The sequence below is a fragment of the Ixodes scapularis genome, unplaced genomic scaffold (assembly GCF_016920785.2).
Source record: "Ixodes scapularis isolate PalLabHiFi unplaced genomic scaffold, ASM1692078v2 PGA_scaffold3__209_contigs__length_174095766, whole genome shotgun sequence".
NCBI lineage: Eukaryota > Metazoa > Arthropoda > Arachnida > Ixodida > Ixodidae > Ixodes > Ixodes scapularis.
In genome coordinates this window covers 158,204,051-158,223,080 of record NW_024609868.1, presented here as the reverse complement: position 1 = coordinate 158,223,080, position 19,030 = coordinate 158,204,051, and the positions used below count along the sequence as shown (strand labels likewise).

General features: G+C 42.1%; 1 protein-coding gene across 1 annotated transcript in view; it reads right to left on the bottom strand.

The window, feature by feature from the left end:
• Window positions 1–17,565, bottom strand: part of LOC8028829 (nose resistant to fluoxetine protein 6) — a 138,525-nt gene extending 120,960 nt beyond the window's left edge. Inside the window, exon 1 of the mRNA XM_040211128.3 lies at window positions 17,040–17,565. Coding sequence (XP_040067062.2) covers window positions 17,040–17,565 — 526 coding nt within the window. The remainder of the gene's footprint in view (window positions 1–17,039) is intronic.
• Window positions 17,566–19,030: the final 1,465 nt, after the last annotated feature.

The window sequence follows — 19,030 nt, the reverse complement described above, 5'->3', positions numbered from 1 at the left end:
AGGCTGTGTCATGAACCACGTGGTAGAAGCTCGGGTGCTTTCATATCAGCGCGTGGAGGGACGACAGTGCGATTCCGGAAAGTCTTTTTCGAAGGCCGCTGACCACAATTTTTTGTCTGGAGACTTTCCCTCTTTCTTCCTTTGACGTGGATCAAGCTTTGCCGACAGCCTCAGTTGTGACCTCTCTTTTCAAATGTACGTTTGCAGTGAGTGAGCTCCTCAGCCTCGGACTTGTCACTTGTGCACCGAGTAGTTCTTTCACTTGGCAATTATACGCCATCAGTTGGGGTTTAATTTCTATTATTTATGTATACATTATGAAGACGTCCTGGAGCTCCGAACGAGTGTTTTGTGCAGATTACTTTTGCAAACACAAAGACTATACCAAAGCAGCGGAATTTTCGAAGTGTTGGTGAGTTGGACCTAAACTCGTTGAAGCAAATTCTTCCGCCTGACTGTTCCACCAAAGTGAGTGCGACGGACTACCTGTGCTACCATTGCTTCATGCACATCACTAAGGAGATCTCGATGCGAAGCTCAGAGCAGTGCCCTGACATATTTGTGCCAGCTGAAGAAGCAATTGAAGATCTAAATCGCAGCATACTACCTACAGATGTGTCGCCGCTGAGACAACCAAGCGTCGTAAGAAGTCGGGACAGGCCTGCCTATGTCAAGAGAAAGCAGACAGAACTGGAGCAGGTTGCTGTCAAGAATATACGCTCAAGGCTACGTGTTGCGTACGACAGGGACGCACCATCGGGGTCGTCCGAACCAACATGCTCCACATGCACTGAGTGGGTGGACAACTTTCGGCAGGCCTTTGAAACCGCCACCTCTCTCCGGGAACGTTGTCAACTGCTTACACTCCTGCCGTCAACACTGACGAAGAATGAGGTTCAAAAGATGATTCCACAGGCCTCAATGTACATCATCAGTAAATCCCGAAAACTCAAGGAAAAGCATGGCGTGTGGTATGAGCCGGATCCTTACACGAGGTGCAAGGTGAGCCCTGAGAACCTGTCTGCTGCCCTAGAGTACTTCACGAAAGACGAGCTACAATGTTCGCGCCAAAGTCCCAACCAGAAGGACGTCATCTCTGTCATGCTCAACGGAGAGAAAACGTTCGTGCCAAAGCGCTTCATGACACGCTCAATACGAGAGGCCTTCCGTATATACAAAGACAAGCATCCCGATTCCGGCGTTGGGCTAACGAAATTTTATTCGTTGCGCCCTAGATGGGCCCAATGTATTCCACACCAGGAAGTGTGCGTTTGTGTGCGCTGCGCCAATTATTATCTTTGTATTTCCGCTCTAGAGAACGTTACAGGCTCAACATTCAACACTGGTGAAATGAACTCGGCATTTCTGTGCGACCCAGCAACAGAACTGTGCCTTCAAGGAGACTGTGATCACTGCCCAAAAGGCCAGTTTCTTACACTCCAGGGACTTGATATCCCGGAGGATGAAGAGATTGTGCTTGCAACATGGGAGTCCGGCGACCTTGTGAAAAAAACTTTGGAACCTGAGACTTTCCTAAAAGTCATCCAAGTGACGGTTGGAAGTTGGGTACTTCACAACCATATCCGGCAAACGCAAGGTAAAGCGATCTACGATGAAAAACAGTGCATGCAACGCGGGAGCATTGTCTTTCATTTTGACTTTGCTGAAAACTGGACCATCGTGCTTCCTGACGAAGTGCAAGCATATCACTGGAAAAAAAACAAGTTTCGATATTTACATGTGTAGTGACGACAAGAAAATCTACAAACAGCTTTGCCATCATCAGTGAGGACCTGTGTCACGACGCCGCTCCCGCTTGCTTGGCTCTAGAAAAAGTGAAGGAGTGGGTTGAAGACAACGTTGCGGTATACTCGTACGTGACGTACGTAAGTGACGGCGCCGCCAGTCATTTCAAGAATCGCTACCAGCTTCACCAATTTGCAAAGGACGATTGCCCACAAGCCCAGTGGTTATTTTCTGCATCTGGACATGGGAAAAATGCATGTGACGGAGTTGGCGGACTCGTGAAGCACCAGGCCACCCTGAACAACCTGAGAGAACGTTCAGTAAGCGCAATTCAGACGGCCAGGACAATGGTGAGCGTTCTATCAAAGAAACGGAAAGGCGTGCATCTTGTATATCTGGACGAAAATGAGGTTGTTCGGTATCGTGAACAAAAAAAAGAAGAGTGGCTGACGGTGCGCGCCTTCCCTGGCATTCAGTCTTGGCACGCGTGGCGGCTCAGCAAGTCATCAACAGAAGGGACCTGTGACGTATATGTAGCACGGACAGTCAGATCTGCTTGGAAGCAACTTTATTAAATGGGTACAGCGAGGAAAACCTTAGCGTAAAGTGCCGAATTTGATTTCCCAAGGACTGCTCATTTTGAATGCAGGGACATCTTATTTATCACATTTTTCTTCACGGGGTATTTAACGTACTGTTTTTGTTGGTGGTTACTAATAATTTTTATCTGATCACTATAAAAAAAATCCCAAAATGTTGTCCTCGAGCAGGATAAAATATATCGGCTTGCCACGATTCATTCATACACCGAGAGCATCGAAGCTGCTCCAGTTAGGCACTATGGCATCCGTCACCTGAAATTGTTTGTAATCGTAAATATACATCCAACCTTAATATCTTACTATTATATCTTTGTTTTTGTGTGTGGAAGTAAAGTTATTTATTTTACTCTAGATGTAAAATATACCGGAAGGTACAACTTCACACTGCATCATCTTTTCTCAAATCATTAGTCTCTAATATGATACCACTTTGTACGCTTATGTAAAATGCTGTATATAGTTTCTCCTCCCTTTTACTGTGTGACCGATCGCTCTTTTTATCAATGACCTCATCTGAATAAATGTATATAAAAGATTTGTGCAAGTTTCATGAAACTGGAACTCAGAGTCACTTCTTGTATAGGACACTGCTAAGTGTAGGCTTTGAAAAAGGACCCCACTTTGGGGTGTTGTATCTTCTTTCTCAATAAAATGATGCAACATGTTTTTAATGGAAATGAATGCCGAAATAGAGTATAACAGGTTACCTAAATTTAAAGAAAATCGAGGGTGGTGTTTTTTTTTTATTCGCATTGGAATTTTTCTTCGTTTGATTTTTTCCCCATGTTTGCCTAAATATATTGTAACTATTGTGTCACTCAGATACCTTATTTATTTTTTCAATAATTGCCATATATTAGTAAAATAATGTCTGCAAGTTATGTAATAATGATTAAATTATTCCATGAGATACAGATTTCCAAAGTTTGCCATTTGTCGTTCGAGCAGGCATGTTTGGCAATTTTTAGAAAACTAAATACATTTTTAATAAATATTATTACTTTATATTTCAAGCAAGTTGTACCCATAGTTTGTTTGTAAAAAAATTTTAAAATTCTCCTAATTTTATTGTTTTAATTATTCACTTTCAAACTTGCCCCCTCCATCAGTGCGCGTTATTGCAACTGTCCACCTCTCCCTGCCTTACGATTTTTCTTGTCTCTAATTTTTTTTTTCTGGTCAAAACTAAGTGTGGATTCGTTTATACCAGACACTAGACAATGTCATATAAAAACATCAGTTGATTTAAAAATGTCGACCAGCCACCCTTTGGTCGATCTTATCTGAAATCACCCTATTGGCTTGATTACTTGCTTGAATGGGCAGTAACAGTCATTTGTTTACATTTGTAAAGAAATGACCGTTTATTGGCCCTTCAAGTGCATTCTCCGAAAGCAGACGCATTTTTGAAGTGTTACGTTGAAGCTGCTTCACTTGAAACAAGGGTTCCTGAATGTACGTCTTTTCAATCCCCTTTGATGGGTTGAAATCAGGACATAGTAATCATGGACTCAGTCATTTACTTCTAGAGACACGCCTGGAGGCTTTTTGTTCATTCTGAGAAGCGCAAAGTTGTATATACTACAAGCTGCGTACTCCACACAGCGACGCTGGACAGAACCTCGTCCCAATAACTGGACGTTGCGCAACATCGATTATGACAAAGTATGGGTACCCACGGCACCCTGGGTGGCAGTAGTTTGTTGATATCCACTTTCACGTTAATCTCTCTTCCAAGCGTTGCTTTTTTTTCTTCTTGATTTCATTCCAACCTTGAACAACTCGTACTTGAGTAGATTAAGTTGAGTGCCGGGACTCAGTTGTATGCTCTATAACGTAAGGCAGGATGATTCTGCAGGACGTCCGGGTGAAATCTTTGTTACCTGTCCAAGGGCGTAGTTTTCCGTTGAAACGTAACAATTTATTATATATGATGGTGTAGTGTAAAAACGTATGGAGAATATCAGTACCAATAAGCTTTGAGTAAATTAGTATCTTGCGAGTTTTCTTACATGATTCTTAGCGAATGATGTAGATTCCCCTTGTGTGAAAGAATAAACGCGGAAACGCACAAAATGGCGCATAAATGATACGTCGATTTTCCGTTGTTTTTCCTTTAGTAGTGTTTCACTGAACCCAACCCAGCCCAACGCCACCCAACCTTCATCATAATGCTAACGCCATGACCTTAGAGTGTAAAAATAATTTGAATAAATACGGGCACGTGATACAATGAGGTCATGTGACGTAAGGTCACGCGACACCTTGACGTCAAGGTGTAAAGTTCTGGTACGACGTGGCACGTTGATATCACGTGACATCAAGGCGTCAAGATGTCAGGTGACATCAAGGTATGTCACATGACATGAAGATGTTTTTCTTCACTCCAGAAAACGACCTTCGAATGAACGTAAATTTAACCGATCCCTCCTTGAGTACTATTTACCGAGCATTTTGGGAATTGCAAGATAAATGCCATTGGTGATTTTTTTTTATTTTCTAACCATCTAAACCAACATTTTTTATTGTATGAAATAGAAATAAAATAAAACTATTCTCTATATCAGTGGTTCTCAACCATCGATGTTTCGCGGGCCCCTTGTGTATTCTCGGAGACGATGGGGGACCATGTTCGTCGTGAAGGGAGGGAACAAGAAAAGGTTAATTATGATAATGATTTAATAAATGGATATCACTAATGGCTATTGTGAAGTAGGCTTCTCTTATTTCAGATTTTGTACGAGAAAACTCGTCCGAAATTTAAAACATTTCTTCTCAATCTGAAAGAATACAACTTTTATTTCCGGGCTTTACTGATGAGACAGGGCTTCGGGAACACCCAGATTGCTTTCGCGGACTCCCATTTGAAAAGCACTGCTCGTTATTATGGCAGTGTGTGTATATAACTCTTGTGTTAAGCCGGATGCGTGAGTGGGTTGTACAAACGCTTATTGTTTAAGGACCTCAGTTGCTCTTTGTCGGTGCTGTATATAATAAGCACGAAAAACGCCCACTGATAAATAAATAGCGCGTCTAAGAGACAGGCGTTGACTGATTTTTATAAGGACACGTTTGATATTACGCAACACACATTTCCATTCTGTTGTCCGCTTTTTGTCGAGCAGTTACAGGAATAAAAATAAAACGGGGCAAGAAAGCACCATGCTCAGCAACAAAAGCATTGACGGCTCTTGTATACCAAATTTTTTTATTACTGTCTTTACATAATTTAAGACAAAGTTTCCGCCAGTCAACAACTATATGTTTTTCCGCGTTCTCACAATGTCTTAATATAAGCGACGCTTGCGTCATTATTGTAGTAATGCCTTTAGAAGGCATTTCCTTTCATTCATATATCGTTTAGAACAAGTGATCAAAAGGCGATCTTTTACCTTGTTTGTAAAAGAAAAATAATGATGACTGTAAGTCCATCTGTGCCAACAGAAGGAAGTAAAGCTGGTGATTAACTATGCTCGCACATTTTATGAGCACGTCCCACACGAAACTTCCTTGTCCTTTTTTTTTTCCTCTGAATTTGAAATGCATACCGCACATATTCTTCCGACTTATCTTCTATAAAGAAGCAGCTTGGCTGGGAGTAATTGAACTACAGTACATAAATTAGAAACTAGTTTAAACCTTGCTCCCCCTTTACAAGAAATATTAGGGTAAAGGTAAACAATCAATCGGTTTAATCCTTCAGAGTTCTACTTGGGGTATGTATTCAGAATTTACTGTGCAGCAAAAAACTCAATCCGGCTTTTTTTGAGATGTTCTCCGGAATTTCAATTGATATCTCGCTCTTAAAATCAATATTTAGAACGTCAAGTAAATATTATAAAAAATCAATTAAACTTCATAAAACAAAAACACTTGGACTTTTTGAGACCTATTTGAATATATGTAGCTAATTTGCTTTTAAAATACAGCGTAGGACACTTCCTATTCCTCTTAAAGCGTGGTGCATGGCAATGAAACACCCCGTGTATGCGCTGAGTACAAGGTTACGAAGGGGGCACAGATTTCACGAAGTGACAATTTATTCCATAAAATATTAGGTTTAAATTTAATAAGCGAAAATGTGCTGTGTTTTGTCAACGGTACTTTCCTTTGCACCACAAGATGAACCATCGATATTTATTAAAATGTCATACGTACGATCTGACGCAATGAACTGATGTGATAATGGGTTACGATAATTGGCCCGCCAAGTCAAGAGTACTCATCTAATTTTTTGTCAGAAAAGTTATTAGTATTCATTAAAAACCTGAAACGTACCGTCCGCAAATACTAAAGCCTGCCACGCACCAACGTATAACACAAATGGCGGTCACTTCGCAGCAGTTCGTTAATCAAGATTTGTCTCCAGCGAACTAGTGAGATCCAGATGGACAAAATACTGAGGGCGGAATCGATATAAGCGAGGCTTCGCATTAATCTAGTTTATGGACGAGTTGCATACTGTGAGACCCAGAAACAAATAACAGGGCAAGGCCGACACACGACGCAGAACTGGCAAGCAAGAGCTGCATCGACTGCTCCAATGCAGATATCTGCTCTGTAACAAACACTAGCAAAACGCCATGCGACAGAATAAAAGGTCGGCGCGCGGGAATGTCTTCGGCGTTTAAAATATGAATCAGTTAATAAACGGGATGATCGATGCAGAGCACCCGCCATCCCGATTAACGTCGAAGCAAGGGGGAACTATACACATTGCAGTCGCAACTCCAGTTTAGAAAAAAAGAAAAAAACTAGAGTCTGGTAGAACGGAACAAACGCGTACATTGAAAGCCAACTAGATGTGTCTAGTCATCTGTGTGCCAACCTGGTTTGATATACCGGGTGTCCAAAATGACGTCCAGGCTTTTCAAATCTACCGCAAAAATCGATTTCTTAAACTATCGCGCTACGATTTGGTGCAGCGTTGCCCACAGATGGTGCAGCTGTCTTTTGTAAAATTTTCAAAGTGCAAATTAACCTAAGAAAAAAGTAGGAAAAAAAAAGGCTTAACTCCTATGAAAATGCCGCGAAGCCACCGGTCTTCAAACAATAAGGCTCCACTAAATCGTAGCGCGATTGGTTAAGGAACCGAATTGTGCGGTCGATTTAAATCCTGGCCCCTATTTGGGAAACCAGGTATCTGTATTCATTTCCGTTAAAGCTTCGTAAAACGTGCTTCGAAAAGTAGAAAAAAAATGGTGCATAGACAAATACAGTTTGAATTCGGTTCTCAGTGCTGAGGAAGTGGCATTGACGTAAAAGGCGAGCTGGGGAACATTTCGAGTGATATGCGATTCAACGTGTGCGTAGTTTAGCAAACGTCAAAAGTAAACGACCCTTTGTCGATATCGAATCGTTCTCGTGAACTCCTTCAAGCGTCAGACACTACGATCAAGATTCAACGGCTCATTGCCAAGTGATCAACTAAGCCTTATTTAGCGAAGACGCACAGCAACGGTAGCTTTAATTGCGTTTTTCCTGGGACAAGTCCAAAAACAAGATTGACTTAGGGCAGTCGCTTTTACGGCATGTAGTTTGGCAGCCTCCCGTCAATTTTGCTCTCTACGGACGCTAGAGTCCCTCATGCGTGATTTCCGATGATGGCCTTGAGAGTTTAGTACAGCGAGATAGGCGGGTATGCGTAAGCCTTATATATGCCATATGTGTACAGTCCTTCGAGCGGCAGAATACGTATAGTGGTTTTTGTTTTCGCGGCAGGTCGTACATGATGACAACGCTCGATGAAATATCGAGTCTCTAGGACATTATCATTATTTCTCGCAGGGATGCAGCACAAAAATGCTGTCGCCGGATCAGAACAAAAATGCTGTCGCCGGATCAGATATCAAGATCGCTCCGAAGAGTAATCCGGGTTGCTAAAGAGTAGCCTAGGATTACGTAGAATAATATGCAGTTACACAAAAAGATTGTTTTCTCGTTGTAAACGCGGTTATCACTTTATTTATAGACAGCAGGTCCGGTTTCACAATTACGTTAGCTTAAGTATGCTGGCGAGGAATACGGCCAATGAGTATAGAATATGTACCGGGTAATTAAATAAAGCTAGTAAGGCGCAGAAAAAAAGATTTCAAATTACTTTTTATTTAGTTAAGTATATCTTTTAATTCTAAAGCAATGTCCAGTTAACTAAAGTGAAAAAATAAACTGCCTGTGGTCGGTACGGTCTTGACAGTTTTCTGAACAGACGAGCGTCTATTTTTAAAAAAAAAGGAAGAAACTTTTTGCGTAAAACAATCATTACGCGTCATCTTTCATTTGAGAATCTAATGAGAAAAAAAAATGCGTGTCTTTTTAATTAGCTCATTTAGTTACGGTACCTGTGCAATGTAGCTCGGTGGCGTTTGATTATTTCTTCCTCTTCTCGGCGACAAATCAGAGAAAAGGAAAGACAGGACAGTGGTTCCCATCAAGTTGTATAACAAAAATGTTATTTGTGGTGAGTGTAGCGTATACCCAAACGTAACGTTATACCATACACACATTTCCACAGAAGTGATGCGTAACTCCAATAATCCACCGAATAGCGAACGCGATTGCTGAGTTGAACAGGGAAGAGGCTGACGTGTTAGGGTATTGAAGGGGAATTGTTTGGTACGCAGAGTGAAATCGATTTTACTTTCGCAATCGCGATTCTCAACATGTGTCGCCGATATTGTATTAGGGCTGGGCAATTGATCGATTAACCTACCGATGAATCGATTAATGTTGTGAACGCGAATAAAATGTCATAATCGGTTAATCGGTAACATTTTGACGGACCAAAAGAAAGTAAAGATTGAACGCTTTTATCACTCAGACCATTGACGAGTACAAGAGTATGAAGGGCAAATTTTAGGTCAAATTTTAGACTAAAGTGAACTGTAGGGGCGAGATTTGTAACAACTTTAGGCAAGTGCAAAAGGCTACACGTGTCTCGGCCACTTCAAGGCCGTTCGAGTGTCCGTTCAGTGCAGCAGAGGCTATTGGGAACAATCAAAGGAGGTCGGTCTTGTCGGACAATATCAACGAACCTCTATCAGTCATACAGCTGAAGTAAAAATTTCTGGCTGTGAGCTTCATTGAACTATTCTTAACTACACATAGAAATTGATTCATAATCCATAATTTATGTTGTACCATTTTCACGTATTCAGCAAAGGCAAAGAAAAAAAATTATATTTTTACTTATGTTACATAATGCATAGAAGTAAACGGACCGATTAATCGCCTAATTAATCGATTAAATGGTGGAGATCAATCGGACTTAACGTTTAATCGACGTGCTGCCCTATATTGGATACTTACACTCAAAATGTTTTAAAAATTCGTAATTTTTTTTTTTTATATCCAGTCAAACCGCTGCCTCCAGGTTGGTGCGGCGTTATTTATCATCCATCTATTGCCTGAACAATCAGGCAATGCGTGAAGGGTTTATTAGCGTTTGCGCATTATGAGTACTACGGTATAGGGTACTTGCACGAGACCATGATTCAGCGATACTTCTGGTTCGGAAATTTTGGCAGAGTCTGGCGGAATCCATGTTGGAGGCATTCTTCTCTGTTATGCTATGTTTTGCGCGTTTTGAGGCCATGTTCGCCTTATATTTTCTCCATTTACACGAGGTTTAAAATGGTTAGTGGCGCCGTAATGAATTCTTCCAGAAGTAGACGTTGCACTAAAATGAATATACGGCCAGCAGTATTTTTTTCTCTTTTATTAGAGCCCACTCATTTTTTCGGAACCACGACATTCTGATGCTCGAGCAATCGATTTGTCGACATCGTTAATGACTTCGTACCCACTAAGGATATATGAACTAACCATCGCGTCAGGTTATGAGCCTCTTTGCGGTTGACTGAGGCAAGTAAAACATAAGAAATTACTTGTGCGGCAGTTCCTCTTCACCTGTCTATTCAGTCAATGATTTGATGTACAGGTAGATGCGGTGATTTTCTGGTCAGTCACCGCAAATGATGAGCAGGCAAAGCTATTTTTGCCGTCCGACGGTAGCCTTGCTAGGCGTTCATTGACGTCCGAGGATATTGAACACAAGGCAAGCTTATTCTGACCGGTGTTCCGTCGGCTGCTCGCCACCAATTTGTTTTACCATCAAACGCGAGCGAGGCGAACGGGAGGGGAGCGATGTTTTTTTTACTTAGTTTTCACGTAGCTACAGATAGTACTACCGCAATTTGGACGATATCAGCTGAACATACTATTAGAACCATTCATGCATATGATAAGAGAAATCAATGTGCATTCAACCGCTGAACTACCAACTGTTCATTGAGTTTTCTTCCTCTTCGACAAGCTTGGTCTGTTCTATTTTTCTGTTTCATTTATTTCTGCGTTCTGCATTTTATGAGAGTCTTCTTCATCGACTATCTTATTTCTTCTCCTCGATTTTCTACTGGTTAAAAGTGCTGTGGCCTCGCAGGAACAATTTCTCTTTTTTTGAATAAGGAGACTGATGGTGAACTAACGCACTCATCTTCTTTCGCTTCTATGCCCAAAGCCTCCAGCGCCTCGCGGGCAAACTGGTTTTTGTGGCGCCCCAAGATCGTGACATTCTAGAGGTTGGCCCTTCACGAGCATGCACGAGAATGTGCGGCAAGGTTTCCTGCTGTCATCAAGTTTTTTTTTAGATTATTCGCATGTTTCCGTGTTATGTCGTTAATGCAGCGCCCCGTTTGTCCGATGTAGCAGCACCCGCATGACAAGGGAATGTTTTAAACGACTTCCTTTTCACCCGGGGTGTAGTTAGTCTTGTGATTGGTGGCGCATACAGTTGTTCTGTTGACTTGTGCCAGGTTCACTTTCCGGCCCATCGAATAGGCTTTATTCGGCGCCGAGCACACCACTGGTACTTCTTGTCGGCTTCAATATTTTCTAATCTATGTATAATCCTATGGAAATACGGGACCACAGCAAAAGGTTTACGTGTTTTTTTGTTGTGTTGTTGAGTCAATATTGTCGTTAGTCTCCTTGATGTTTTGGCATATTCTTTCGCATAAGAAGGCCAATATTTGTTCGGGGTAGCCAGCATCCTCAAGTCTAGATATTTGTTTATCGAAGCTTCGTTTGATTTGATGGTCACATGACATTTTTTTAGGCTCGAAGACAAGGCTTTAGTGGTGCGCTGTCTGCTTAACCTTTTTGAAATGCTTTGAGTTTAACGGGGGGGAACCCTTTACCCTATCGGGCTTGGTAGCTCCAGCATACACATCTTTCTTTGAATTCAAATGCCAAATCAAAATATTAAATTGTTCTCCTGATGGGAAGCTCATGCCTGAAGTTGAACCCCATGCAACATCGTTGGAAACTCCTCAGGATGGTAATGATCATGCCACCATCTTACGGTGTCACAGAAACCAGTTTGCCCCCCAGGTGCTGGAGGCTTTGGCCATAGAAGCGAAAGGAGATGAGTGCGTTAGTTCAGCATCAGCCTCCCTGTCCAAAAATAAAAAGGAAAGGTTCCTGCGAATCAACGACTCTTCTAACGAGTAGAAAATCGAGGAGAAGAAATAAGCTATTCGATGGAGAAAACTCATTGAATGCACAACGCTGAAATAAATGATGAAGAATAATATAACAAACCAAACTTGTCGAGGAGGAAGAAGACTCAATGAACAGTTGGTAGTCCAGCGGTTGAATAAGCATTGTTTTTATTATCATCTGTATGAATGGTTGCAATTGTATGTTCAGCTGGTATCACCCAAATTATGAATCACCAACTAGCTCTACTTCTCCCCGTCGATAGTACTATCACCGTCAATGCCTGCAATATGTCGCCAAGGCAATGAATGCGGACGACAATGGTGATTTCGATTTCAAGGCTAACCGAAATTGACGTTAGGTGCAAGAAGCTTATAGTGAATAGGCAGATATTTTAGTTTTAAATATGCGCTTTTAAATTATTACGGGTACCAGAAATGTATATATCTTGTAACTATGCATAATGGTGCTAGAAATAACTCAAAAAATAGTAAATGGTAGGAAAATATTACAGCTGAAACCTACGGCGCCGCAAATCCGGAAAAATATTTTTGTCCTACGCGATAATGCATAGCGACGCTGGAGAGTTTTGATCGACGAATAGAAGAGTAAACAAAGGAGAACGGCAGGTTTTGAGGTACCGAATCAAGATGTCCTTCTCCGCGTAGCCCACCCCTACAACGCGGAAGTAGCGCCTTTTTAAAACGTACGCGTGCTCATTGTCCGACACGTCACGTGAGAACGTTCCTTGCCTCGTCTTTGTCTCCGCATTGTTTTCAGATGGCAGCAGCGCTTCTTCCCGCCTCACTACGAGGGATTTCTGCGTCTTCTGCGTTCGGTCATGGCCACCGCCGGCAATGGAGGCGCGGGCCTGGCGTCAACAAAGGCACGCCGAAGGCGACTTGATCGACGGGCTCCATCGCGCACGCATGCGCTGTCGTCCTGAGAATGACGCGGCGTCTATGTAAATCGGGCCCCATAAATAGTGCTGTTGATTCGTTACGACATAGGTTGCAACACTTTCGCTCCTAGATCGGTCAGGCTGCAGATCCGAACATACACGAGTAGCTCGCGTAAAACCCGTATTTGTTACGCGCAAGACTGATGCGGCTACATGAATGCAAGGCGTCCGTGTAGCTCGACGTTTAAAAAAACAAAAGTATCGAGAACAGACACAAAACAGAGACAATGCAGGTGGAATGTGAAGCCCAGTCGGAAACTGTAGTATAGTGAAACAAACATATACCCTAAAAGTTTTTTTTTATTAATTTATTGTCACCTTTATCCTGTTTGATGTAGTTTAACTACATTATAAGCTTTCATGCACCCTGGTTAGATATTCTACTCCTTCAGAGGAAACAAAATATGTGCATCAATACTATATTCCAAGCTATCTTTTTTTTAATGAATGTGCTTATAGATGTGCTAAATGCAGAGTTATACGTGTCGCAGAAGCACACATTCAGTAACATCAAGCTGTTTTGTCTTATTTCCTCTTTGTGTTTCATATATTTACCATTTCTTCTTTGCTTCGTGTGCTTTGGAAGAAGGCGAAACACGAGAACAATATATCACTTTAAAATAATGATGATTAGCATATGTACAACATAGAAATGTGACGATCATCATATCTGAATCTAAGTGTTACAAAATTATTAGAAACAAAGGGAATTATTGTTGACATAATCACCGCAGGCTCTACTGTTGCTGCTCTTCATAACTGAAATTGAATAAATTTGAATATTTCCACGAATGTTTAGTATTAAAGAATTGCAGAAAAATGGAACCAAATAGTTAAGTATCTGCAAGTACCGAGATATTAGCCAGTCATGTGGGATGCTTATGGGCGCGTAATTAGTTCAAATTTTCTTAAAAGAAAACAAAAACTCTAGACGTCGAAGTTTCAGTGTCAATCGCTATGCATAAATATTTCGATTTTAATAAAAATTATTTTTGTAACGGTCACTGAGAGAATATATGGCTCTGCAGGTGCATTCGTTCTCTACCGAAAAGCCCTTATAAATATAAATCATAGAATCATGGGATGCCTATTTCTTTACGACTTCCAATCGAGCTACAAATGATCCATGGGAAAACTAAAAGTAGCATCCGCGTAATATAGATAGAAGCAAACAAATCGAACGCGTATACTTGTAGGTATAGTGACATCATTTATTGAAGTGACATAATGGCATAAGTAACGCCTGTTACAACTTTTTTTTTTCTTGCAGATAACTTTGGAGAAAGACGATCCCTGTGATCCGTGAACGTTTTTTTCTGAGGCAAAAAAAAAATTCTTTACTTTTTTGTTATTACCGCGACATATTTTTGCGCAACGTAAACAGATAATACATCTGCGCATTGTGCAAAGAGGGAAGAAAAAAATAAACTGTAGGTCTTCGTCGTACCACGCGGAAACAATGCCAATTAACGCAAGAAGATATACGACCGCGCTAAACACTTTTTCTCTCAATGTTTCAGGCGAGCTTATTTCGTCGCGTTTTCATCCCTTTTCTATACTAAAAATTTTATTGTGTCAGTAGCTATTTTCTTCCTTCAGTGTTTCTGTCGCCTCAAGCCATAGGCGGATTTAGGGTGAGGCTTTGCGGGGGGGGGGGGGGGGGGAATTCGCAACGGCGTGTTACACCACAAAGTAAATTTATAGTCACTGGGGAATGGGATATCAATGGCAGAGGTCATTGCCATTTCACTAACAACGAGGCATATTTTACTAAAAAAGCACTAGTATATGCCGTTTTATCAAAGAACAAAAACTTTGACCTTGACACCTAAAAGTCGGGAAGCGATCGCCCCCTCCCCCCCCCTCCGCTCCTTAAGTCCGCCACTGCATGAAACCGTGGGTAAAACTTGATTTGATCAATTGGGTATTCCCGGGTGTTCGCCACACGCAATAAGTTTCCATTGTCAATTATTTCTTATTGGCAGTTGGAAAACTCCGACAAACTGAAGCATTCTTATTACATATCTTCCAGCCAAGTCGCACTGAGGACACAATTATTCATGAGTCAGTTCATCCAACACAAATAAAACACGGCAAGTTGTAGATAGGATGTTGCGTTACGTTTCGTTAAACTATTGGCACTGTTTTGGCTTTAAGAATACCACATGCGTATTCCATTTTTGTAACAAAGAAGTCACATTTTTTTCCGCTGCGATAGTCTTCCGAGATTGCTGTTGGAAACTCCGACACTTTTCGTTTGGCAATTTCGAACTGCACTTTACAATGGCGCAGTCATGACTATGTCGGCCGTCGAAAGAGCAAGTGCAGGTAACGCAGATGCCCATGGTTTCCTACTAAGCAGGATTACGGTCACAATCACCGGTCACTTTGTAAAAGACGAACGTGACGAGTACTTTGCCGCCCTAAAGATGAGGGACCGAAATCGGCGCGTGGGGTAGCTAGACATTTATGACAAAAATCAGCCTGTATCCGTACTCGGATAGAGCAGCAACATTTATTCTTGGGTGAATTCACCATTTTGCTTTAGCATTCACTCTGGGTAAACCACTTTAGGCAAATTAACTTTATAGTTTGTGTTGTGTACGCAGAATATTTTGCATTTTGTAAAAGAAGTATCGCCCTAGTAACCTATTAAGGCAATCATACCTTTGTGGCGCCAATCCGCATCAATTGAAAAACAAACAAGAATGCATAAAAATCATTTATACCACTCAGCAGAGTCATCCACAATGAAGCTCATGTTCGTGGAAGTGTTTTAATACTGAGGGCAGTTTTTTTATAGGCATGCCGGCATCACCGTTGAAGGGCAAAATTCGTATAAGTAGGTGTGCGGGCGTTTGAGTTCATGTTACTGGTGAACCAATTACCTTCGTCAGGGCACATTTTCAGTCACCTAAAAAAAGCACCCGTAAATATAAGTTTCACAGAAGTTCGATCCTTAAATGTGGAAAATCATGGAGTCATAGTGTCATGTGGGGTAAACGTGCGCATTGAGTTACTTCACCATGTCAACAGTTTTATTTATAGTGTATATGAGCAGATGTTATCAGCATACGTAGTTTTATCATGTTTATTCATAATAAATATTCAGTGCTTATTCTCGTCTACTCTCAACTATATGAGGATTTCTCGAATAATACGGTTCATTTCATCTTAAAACTTATATTTACCTTCCTCCATGCTCATAAAATATCGACTATTTAATAAGCTGCGCAAACTACCCGTGTGAGTCGCATACTATCATTGTTCCTGAGTTATGTTTCTTTTTTTATTTTTGTGTATGAATATTCAAACAAGTGTCACTGCTCTGCATACACCCAAATTTCTGAAAAAAAAAAGATTTAGCGAACTATTTTGGTTCAGCATTGTTTTATTCATTACTACCAGAAGACGTCCATAGAACCAACCATTGTAATATTAACGATACCTAAATGACAGAGGCCAATGTGTTTATTTTAATGAGCATACAATTATAATTATTCTTAATTAAGCAATCGCAAAGAAATTTCAGGAACTAAAGCAAACTATTTTTCACTATCGTCCATAATAATAAACAGTTGCTCATCTACTGCATGCACTCTTCCTATGTATTATCTGTACAGTCATTTATAGAGTTGCTAGTGTGGTGCGATAGCATCTTATGTGCACAACCTCGTGCCCAGTGGGTCCAGCACAATAAATCTTATTTTCGTAAAGGTATGCGCGACGGAATCCAGGAGTTCCCTGTCATTAACACTTTCGGAATTCTAAAACCCAACAAGAATATGCTGTCATATAAAATTATAGTGCGGTGGATGCGTTTTACACCTCTGACGTAATAGTTGCCAAATTCCATGCAGACGTTAATGCACCTTGAATCTTCGTGAGTAAACACAGGGCTTTATTACCTGCTGCTTTAAAAACATATGTTTAATCAAGTGTAAAACGCTCTTTATTTTAAATGTTATCATTCAGTCATCGTGACCGAACCCAGGACTAACCCTTGCAACATTAGATATTTCTTGAGAAAAATGTGTCGTTTCGTTGAAATAAGTGCGGTTCAGAAAGGTTGTGGCAAAAAACGTTTACATATTAAGCCCTCAAAGTAACTTCTGCGTTCTCTACGCTGAAAATTAAAATTAAACGAAAAAGGAGCATCGATTTTTTTTTTTTCACTTCCTATATTTTTTGCCACATAAGTGTCTGCGGCAGGGCGTGTGGTGTGAACTCACGTCTTATTGTCCAAGGCTCGAAGTTCCGCAGCGCGTGCACAAACTTGAGCAGCTTGAGACTGCACTGCGGCGACAACTTGGCACCGAGGAACCTCTCGGCTGACGAATCGTAGGCCTGATCAATCAGGGTCTGGAGCATCTCCCGCAATATGGCCAGGGCGTTTGGCTCGGGGACCTCCGTCGCCCAAGTCTCGTTGAAGCCCACATCCCCCGCCGGCACGTCGGCGGCCGTCCCATCGCCCACTGCTCCGGACCACAGGATGAAGGAGAGAACGATGCCCCGTATCCAAAAAGAACTCCCGCAGTTCGATTTCATAGTGAATTGTCGGCCGTAGCGCGGAGACACCAGGCAGTGACTCGACGAGCCGCGGTCCCTTTGTCGAGTAGCGTGGAGGAAGAAAACTGCAAATTCCGACGAGCCCTTTTGCCCAGTGCACGTCGAGAGAGTGCTCCCGGCAAACTCTTTAGCTCCGGTCGGAATACGGAAATCAACCTTGATCGCGAGGCCCTTTGTGGCCGCCAACATCCTCACCCCTGTGTAGAAGGGAAAGGGGGCAGCTAGGTTGCTTTACGTCAACGCCCGGCAGCTGTCCTGTGAGCGCTTTCTCGTGCTTTGGCATTTGCTCCGCGAGGGGAACTGCGGCGACCAGCTAATAATGTTCAGCCCGAGGGAGATCCAGAAACCTCCTCTCCCTGGAGCGAGCTGGTAATTAGGGAGTTTTTGTAGACCGCGTTTCCCCCTTCCGCTATGCCCTCCGCAACGAAGAAGCCGCTAATGCGCCTCCGAGACGATGGCCTTGAGCGTAGAGTTCCCGGTATCGTAGCGGTCTACGAAGGGCATTGAGCGACAGCGATCTTGAGCAGCCAGGTCTCGATAGCAGAATCCACGTGTCCGGGCACCGTTTGCTGCGGAGGAGCTTCTTCTGGCGGCCGCCCCATCCGGCGACCGGAGCGGTAGACAAACGGGTTGCGGAAACGCCGTCGCAAGCTCCGCTGCCTCCGTTCTTGTTCGCCTCTCACTGAGTATGTCCGTGGCAAGTAAAGAGAAAGTTGCCACTGCTGCGGGGGTCCTGCCGCCGTCGCTGCTGGTTCCCGGGATGTGTCAATTTGTGTATTGTCGCTGGCTCGTCAGAAGCCCGCTTTGCCTTAATGTGAGTACTCGGTCAATGCCACAAACGTGGGTCACACACTAAACTTTTTTACACTCCTTAAGAGTGCAAAGCACTTGTCCAAGGACGAGCACCCTTTGAGGGTGCAAACGAGCACCCCTGTGCCAAAGCACCCTATAGGGGTTTGAAGTAGTGTAGGGTGCACGGAGCAATGAACCCCAATCCATGGGTGCTGATGCTGATTTTAATAGGTGCTCGAGGATGATTCATTCTAATCGAAATAAACTTTTGTAAAACAAAACTTATTTTATTTACACACAGGGTCTCGTTACAGATGAGCACTTAGCATGGCCGACACTTTTCACAGGCAGGCTGGCACTAAAAGTGGACTATTATTTAAAATTAGTTGATTAACTTTTTCAATTACTGGTTCGAAAGCTGTTGTGAAATTGAAGACAATCACCTCCTTAAACCAGTCAATTTTGTATAAATCCTGTAATGAGCACACAGACCAAAAAAAAGAAAAAGAGAAAATCTCATTTCACAAAAGGCAGCGGTATTGTGTCCCACAACCCGTTTTTTGTGCAAGAATCTTTCTCAATCGTTTTTTCTTAGGTTAGTGCTCATTTCACAAAAAATAAGCTGGTCTAAGAAGGTGACTGCCTCCATCTTCACATTATGTGCTTGTGCCATCAAACCAGTAACTAAAAAGCTAATTCATGGATTTTATGCAATAAGTCCACTTTTAGCTGTCATCTTGCCTGTATAAAGTGTCTGCCAGGACAACTATAACTCAACGGAAAAGAGATAATTTGCATGAAACAGAAGTTTTATCTTACAAGAATCTGTTCCGATGAGAATGAATCACCCTGTATCTCAGCA